At 33.6% G+C, this 8,251-nt stretch overlaps 1 protein-coding gene across 1 annotated transcript; it reads left to right on the top strand.

The window, feature by feature from the left end:
• The first annotated feature begins 1,246 nt into the window (after nt 1-1,246).
• Nucleotides 1,247-7,539, top strand: LOC115722483 (ARM REPEAT PROTEIN INTERACTING WITH ABF2). Its single transcript, XM_030651698.2, has 19 exons — nt 1,247-1,942; nt 2,100-2,257; nt 2,694-2,866; nt 2,950-3,070; nt 3,150-3,224; nt 3,319-3,413; nt 3,558-3,633; nt 3,882-3,989; nt 4,387-4,515; nt 4,634-4,702; nt 4,818-4,877; nt 4,985-5,108; nt 5,199-5,338; nt 5,639-5,702; nt 5,806-5,885; nt 6,133-6,197; nt 6,281-6,398; nt 6,492-6,616; nt 7,045-7,539. The coding sequence occupies exons 1-19, from the start codon at nt 1,699-1,701 to the stop codon at nt 7,136-7,138; spliced, it is 2,118 nt and encodes a 705-aa protein (XP_030507558.2). The 5' UTR covers nt 1,247-1,698; the 3' UTR covers nt 7,139-7,539.
• The last annotated feature ends 712 nt before the right edge of the window (nt 7,540-8,251 follow it).

Raw genomic sequence — 8,251 nt, 5'->3', positions numbered from 1 at the left:
TTAAATGTAAAATTATACACGCAACGTTAATGTGACAATTGATTAAGGAGTTATGTCATTTTATTTGCCACACACGTGACAAAATTTAACAAAAAGATCAATTTATAATACTATGAATAGTTCAAAAATCATTTGTAATTTATTGACAATTTATTTAGAGTAAATACCATTTTAGATCCTGTGTTTTGTAAAAGTTACAAATTAGACCCTTTGTTTTGTTAAATGAAAAAATAGACTCTGTATTTTCTAAAATGGTAAAAATAAGACCCTGAGCTTAATATTCGACAATTTTTTTTTAATATTACCAACTTAAAGACAATTCTTAACACGAATAGTAGGGCTGTACATCGATCGGTTTGGGCGGTTTATCCTATATATTTTCTAACCCAATCTAAATTTCGGGTTGCTAAAATTTAAGTGCAACCCGCCCAATGTAAAAAAAAAAAAAAAAATTATAAACCGACCAACGGGGCCAATTTTTTTTTTTTAGTTTTAAAGTCAAAATCAACAAAAATTAAAAAGATAAATTAAAAAAATTATATTCCACCAAAGTACAACACCATATATATGACTTTAAAACTAATAATTAAGTATATAACTTTATATTATTATACATTTAATCATTTATGTTATCTATAATAAAAACTAAAAAGTTAAAAAAAAAATTAAAGGTGCAAAATCGGGTTGGTCGGTTTAATTGGGCGGGTTGGACCTATTTTCAACCCGCCCAATTAACAGATTGGGCGGTTTGTAATTTTTTCGGGTTATTTCGGTTTGTAATTTTTATCGGTTTTTTCGGTTCGGTTTGGGTGGTTTACAAATTTTTTTGTACAACGCTAACGAATAGATACAGAAAATGTAAACAATTTTGTCATACCACATTTAGATCGGATTATTATTAAATTTTATTTTGATAAAAAATCAGTTCAGGGTCCTATTTGTACTATTTTAAAAAATACAGAATCTATTTTATCATTTAACAAAATGAAAGATCTAATTTCTAACTTTTACAAAATACAAGGTCTAAAATAGTATTTATCCAAAAAAATTTAAGGACACAATAATAAATATGTCATAGTTCATTGATAAAAATCTTAAATAGTTTTTTTTTTTTTTTTCTAAGCGGTCCTCCAACAAGTTTTTTTTATTTACTCGTTAAACAAGTGGTCCTCTTCACGTTCTTATGATAAGATGGTAGAACATTAGGCTTGTCATGCACTCTTTTTAGTGAATTTTTATTTATTTTAAAAGAAAAAAAAAATTGGTCCAATACCTATCCCACACTCACTATCCCTGTTTGTCACTTGGCATGCGCACATTAGCATAACCCGCTCATTTAAGGATATTTTGCACCTTTCTCCGATGAGTGCGCACGTTAGCTTCACTATCAACAAATAATCAAAATTAAACCTCAGAAATTAATCAAGTTATTTGGCCGGTTTAAAGCCGACAATTCACCGGAAAAAGGAAAAGGAAAAAGAAAATAAATTAAATAAAATAAAAGGAAAAGAAAAGAAAAGCGTTACTTTTATGAAAATCCCCAAACTACCCTCCCATCTATTCTCTCCGAAACTCATTCAAATCCGAAATTTTGGTTTTGGATCAGCCTTCTTGCGTCTGTTTCTATCTCTCTCTCACACATTCCTTGTCTGAGTGGTTTGGGTTTCGCCCTTCTCATCAGAGTTGGTCTACTCGTTTATGGAGTTACAGAGGCGCCAAGATCAGTATCTGCCGGAGAAGAAAGGTCAGAAGCGGAAACTGGAGGACGAAATTGAAGAAGACGACCCTGACATCTCTGTGCCGTCCGGAGACGTCAAGCAAGCTTTACTTTCCGATGTCGGTGTCCAGGTTAATATCCTTAACTCCGCCTTCTCTTGGAGCGAAGCCGATCGCGCTGCCGCTAAGCGGGCTACTCATGCCCTCGCCGAGCTCGCTAAGAACGGTAATTTTCGAATATCAGCATGGAAAACTAATCCTCCGATCTCGCCGTATTTCGCGGTTTTTATTTGGGATTTTTTCGCTCAATTTTAATATTTGTTTTTTTTTTTATACATGAAATTATGTATGTGTGTTTAATTTTGATTGATACGCGGTTGCAGAGGAAGTAGTGAACGTGATTGTTGAAGGTGGAGCAGTTCCGGCTCTAGTAAAGCACCTTCAAGCGCCTCCGTCGCTCGAGAGTGATCGTGGTTCGAAGCCATACGAGCATGAGGTCGAGAAAGGATGTGCTTTTGCATTAGGACTTCTTGCAGTGAAGGTAGCTTTGCTTTACCGAGTTTAAGTTCATCCAATTATAGTTTAATTTTAAATTTTAATATTATGAATTCCAAATTAAGGAATACAATTTTATAATTTGATTTCATTTTCTATAGGAGTAGTTCATTCTTGTCACAAATTGTGTAGCTTAATTGTAAGTGAACTGTGCTGTGCTGTTTCTGTTTCTAGTTTCATGTTTTTTAAGGGAACAAAGCTGTTTTCCATATATGATGAACACCTTAAAACTGATGACATTTCATGGCCATAATCAGATATTTTGTATGCATCAATTATGCTACTTTGAATGCTATTAATTTGGTTGTTTTTGGGGGTAAAAACGCAGTTTGAAGCGTTATGGGGGTAGGAATTTGTCTCAAGGATTACATATGATATTCATGTAATTGCTGAACATTCTTCTTCGTGTTATGTGATGACAGCCAGAGCATCAACAACTCATTGTTGACACCGGTGCTTTGTCTCATCTTGTGGATCTATTAAAGAGGTATAAGAGTGGTTCGATATCTCGGGCTGTGAATAGTGTTATTCGTAGGGCTGCTGATGCCATCACCAACCTTGCTCACGAGAATAGTAGCATCAAAACACGTGTCAGGTTTGTTCATTTGTCTAGCATTTGACCTTTAATTCTAATTTTAGCACCTTTGTATTTTTATGAGAATCGGATTTGATTTACAGGATTGAAGGTGGAATTCCACCATTGGTTGAGTTGCTTGATTTTACTGATACTAAGGTGCAAAGGGCAGCTGCTGGTGCACTGAGAACACTGGCTTTCAAAAATGATGAAAATAAGAATCAGGTAGTAGGAAGTCCTTTCAATTTTGATTTTATAAGGTTGACCTGGATGTGAAATAATTTGTAATTCCATGAACTTGCAGATTGTTGAATGTAATGCTCTTCCAACACTCATTTTAATGCTTCGGTCTGAGGATGCTGCTATACATTATGAAGCGGTATGTTTTGTTTAATGGACTTTCTACTATGCCACCTCTTAGGTGCTTTGCATTCATGTTAATTGTACCACCAACTAATTTTCATGAGTTCCAGGTTGGTGTGATCGGAAATTTGGTACATTCTTCTCCAAATATAAAGAAAGAAGTTCTTCTAGCAGGAGCTCTTCAACCGGTTATTGGGTTACTCAGGTACGTTTTGGTGATCTTTCACTTACTCAATTCAGCCATCATTTTAAGTATTCCTCCCTTGTCTTGTACTATCCTACTTATGATATATGATATCAATGATCTTTTTTTTTTCACAAATACTAAAGGCTATATGTTGTATGGCAGTTCTTGCTGTTCAGAGAGCCAAAGAGAAGCAGCTTTGTTACTTGGTCAGTTTGCTGCTACTGATTCAGATTGCAAGGTGGTTAAATCTTCCTGTTCTACAATCTATTCAAAGTTTATTTCCCATTTATTACCGCAACAGCAAAGACAAATAAATACTAGAATTTGCATTTCGGTCACTAATGCAGTTTTTATTCTGAAACTAAATAATGGATGATTGGGTCTCATCCCTGATTATTCTTTTCAATCCTCTTGATGCTTTCGTTTGCACTTTTTGGCTCCTTTGGCTTCTTAATATTTGTGCTGAACTAGTAAGACTTTTTGCAGGTTCACATTGTACAGAGGGGTGCAGTCCCGCCTCTCATTGAGATGCTTCAATCACCGGATGTACAACTGAGGGAAATGTCAGCTTTTGCATTGGGAAGACTGGCACAGGTTTCTCTCTTTCTTATTTACTATGATCCATTTTGTGAAAAGTACTAGTCAGGCATAAACAATCTAATATAATTACTCTCTCTTTTTTTTTTGACAAAAATAATATAAGTACTTTATCACAATATTTAAAGAGGGAGAACTGAAATCTTGAGAGAAAAGGGATCAATTTTGGTGACATAAGATATACTAATTTTTGGTTTAGACAAGTTAAGTAAATATACATTGTATAAAAGTTATATTTGGTTCTACATACAAATTTTCTCTTACCTAACCATGCAATATTTAAGGGAAAAGAAACTATAGCAATTTGTATGTAGGACTGCTTTAGGTGGTTGCCACTGCAGTATTCGCCCTTGGAGGCATACTTACATTTGGTATGTGAAATTCTTAACTTCAGGATGCGCACAACCAGGCCGGTATTGCTCACAATGGGGGTATAGTGCCATTACTCAAGCTTCTTGATTCCAAAATTGGGTCTCTACAACATAATGCTGCATTTGCTCTATATGGTCTTGCTGATAATGAGGTGTGTGACTATACGAACTTATGAACCATGAATGCAGTCCTTCAGTCAGTAAAAGATTGATGTTTAAATGCCATTTTTGATATAACTTTGTACTCAGCTTATTCATTCTCTCCAATAGGATAATGTATCCGATTTTATTAGGGTGGGAGGTGTGCAGAAGCTGCAGGATGGAGAATTTATTGTTCAAGTATGTGATTGTCTTGATTTTATCGTTGCTATCCATATACCTTTATTTTCCATTTTTATTTGATACCTTTTAAGTGAACATTTATATTTTTTGAACTTTTAATTTATTACTGCAGGCGACAAAGGATTGCGTAGCAAAGACATTAAAGAGATTAGAGGAGAAGATTCATGGAAGAGTGAGTAGTGTCGTGTAGTTCCTAACAAATCACTCTTTTCTGTTATGTGTCGTCATAGATTAACTTTTATGAACTCAGATGTATATTCTCTTAACTCCTCCATGCAGGTTTTAAGCCATCTCTTGTATCTGATGCGTGTTGGGGAAAAGGCAGTGCAAAGACGTGTTGCTTTGGCCCTTGCCCACCTTTGTTCTCCAGATGATCAGAGAAATATATTCATTGACAGCAATGGTAACTCATTTTCTTATTTTTCCTTGTATTATAACACTCTTAGATTGCAAACGTTATGATGTAATTATGAATATATTAACGTAAATGCAGGATTGGAATTACTTATTGGAATTCTTGGTTCTACAAGCCTCAAACAGCAAAATGATGGGGCTGTGGCTCTGTACAAGTTGGCGAACAAAGCCTTGACTCTTTCTCCTGTAGATGCGGCCCCCCCATCACCTACTCCACAGGCAAAACTTCTTTTTATCAATTGTTTGACCTGCATTAAAGTTAATTTCAGTTTTGTAATCAATTTTGACTTGCACTTAAGGAGTGGGTGGTAGAGTAAGGGTGCACCTGGCATAATCTTTCTGGGATTACATGTACCTTTGAAGAATATTATCAGTTTTCTGGAAGTGAATGATATTAGTCTTGATTTCATTCATAGGGTACATGCAAATAATAAAATGATGTTTTCCTTTACATAATTGTAAAGGCATACTTTGCATTTTGATTCTTATTTTGCATAATATGACACAAATTTATTGCAGGTCTATTTGGGGGAGCAGTATGTCAACAGTCCTACATTGTCTGATGTTACATTTCTGGTTGAAGGTACAAGTCTCTGGCATAATTAATTTTGTATTACTATTTGTGAACAAGTATCAAATTATTGTGATTCCATTTTCTAACTTTCTTAAATTTACTTCTACTGCAGGTAGACGATTCTATGCGCATAGAATTTGCCTTCTTGCCTCTTCAGATGCATTCCGTGCAATGTTTGATGGTGGTTACCGAGTGAGTACTTGTTAAATGATTATTTCATCTTTTTAGGCACAGTTGTTAGGAGTGGCCTGGTTGTGGAATTTGCGCCTTAGTTTTGTGGTTAAGTTTTTTTTATGTATAATGGTTTTTTAAAAGATATGGCCAGCCATAACCTTGTGGCTGTTTGCAAGGAAAGTTGACAACTTATCATGGAGGAATGAATGGTTTATGGTTGATGACATGATATCATTGTTGTTAATTTATCTTCATATAATCACAGGAAAAGGATGCAAGAGATATAGAGATTCCAAATATTAGATGGGAGGTCTTTGAGTTGATGATGAGGTTAAGTAAAACTTATGCTTTCCCATTTTCTACAAAATCTTGTGTTGAAAGCGTCAGTGATTTATTGGATCAATTGTGTACAGGTTCGTTTACACCGGATCGATAGAGATCGCAGTAGATATTGCTCAAGATCTTTTAAGAGCTGCTGATCAGTATCTCTTAGAAGGGCTTAAGCGACTTTGTGAGTACACGATTGCACAGGTGAGCTAACAATGTTTAGTTCTTGGCATCCTAACTAACTGCTTATGCATGGTTGTCTAATTAATTCTATTTATTTTCATTTCTTAATTTTAGGATATATCCTTGGAAAATGTTTCAAGCATGTACGAACTTTCAGAAGCCTTCAACGCTGCTTCTTTGAGGCACACTTGCATTTTGTTTATCCTTCAGCAATTTGAAAAGTTGAGTGCTAGGCCTGGGTATGTGCTCTCTATCTTATTGTCTTTCAGATATTTCTTTTTATTCAGTTAGAAAGTTTGAAATATACAAGGGCAGTATGCAGTCATTTTGATGATATTGTTTCCTTAAAAGCTCCCATCTTTACATTTTGATTATTTTAAATGAAATTCTCATTGCCCAATAAAACGAAACTTCCGTTTTTTCATGATCGCCTATTTTATTGAACTAAAAAAAGGGAAGTTAAGATGAAAATGTAAGCTTAGGAAAATATTTTCTTCGTTATTTTCCTTTTTACACCATCTTCTTTTTCCTCACCATAACCCATTAACCAAATCTTGGTTAATTGTTTAGTACAATAAATAGGTCTCACACTTGTTATTGTTATGCTAGTCTGCTGTTAATGCTGCCATGAGTTTCTGAAGTTTCTAATATACTGGAAAAATTGCAGGCACACTCATCTAGTTCAGCGAATATTACCTGAGATCCGCATTTACTTTGCTAAAGCACTTACTAAGCCTAACCTACATAATCAGAGGCCGTAGATTTCCCATCTCGTTATTTTGATCTCTAACAAAATACGTTGTACAGAAAGCAGTAGATGTTCTTGTTGTCATCATTGTCATTATGATCGTTTTCGTTGTTGTTTTTGGGCCATTAGAAGGTTCTAATTATTTGTTGATTGTAGCTTTGCTTATAATCCAATTCCAAAGGCGAGAGAGTTGAGTGTTCTTGCTTGTCTAATTTTTTTTTAACGGACTTGTCTTGTCTGTGTTAGTGTCTGGACTCTGTAACGGACTGGACTTGTAGTGGCACTCTTCTTGGTCTTTGTTCTCTAGTGAATTTGACAAAGTAGTACATGTTGATGTTGTTAAAAGTCCCTACCCACATCTAAATTAGTTGGATGCAAGGATGCCAAATAATTAGTATTTTTGTCCTGAACATACTAACAAGTTGTGTCCTCAGTATATGATTTTATTAATAATATTACTCGAAATATAATTTATTTTATTAATAATATTACTCGAAATATAATTTTTACTTGTTTAATTATATTTTATTTAATTTTATTGTGAAATGAGTGATATGGTAAATGGTAGGCAAATTAAATGTACATTTTTTAATTTTAATGATTAGGAAACTAAAATTAAATTTTTTAAAAGAAATTTTAATTCACCTAGTTTTTTTTTTTGCTCGTCCACAGGAATTATAAATTAATATAAAAAAGAGAATATTTTATTCTATTATTCATTAATGTAAATAAAAGTAAAAAAATTAATTTGTATCAATCAATCAACTACTATTTATTATTTTACTCGTTACATGATTAAATTGAATAAAATGTGATGGAAATGGAATCGTAAAAAGTTATATTTTGAATGATATTATTAATAAGTCATACTATAAGGTACAATATAGTAATGCAAAAAGTTCAAAATTCAAATGGAAAAAAATATTAATTATTCTTTGCTTTATCTATAAATAATTAGAAGTTTTATACAAACAGACGTGTAGATGGATCCAAATATAAGGAAAAAAAAGTTTAATAATAATTTAGGATAAACTAAGCCACTTATCTCATATGAACATTAGAACACAATTTTTCAATTGCTATTAGGTACCTAAAAAGGAGAAACACTATGTTGATGTATTGTATT

Source organism: Cannabis sativa, chromosome 9, assembly GCF_029168945.1.
Source record: "Cannabis sativa cultivar Pink pepper isolate KNU-18-1 chromosome 9, ASM2916894v1, whole genome shotgun sequence".
NCBI lineage: Eukaryota > Viridiplantae > Streptophyta > Magnoliopsida > Rosales > Cannabaceae > Cannabis > Cannabis sativa.
Note: the sequence above shows the minus strand (reverse complement) of the source record. Positions and strands in the feature narration are given on the sequence as shown.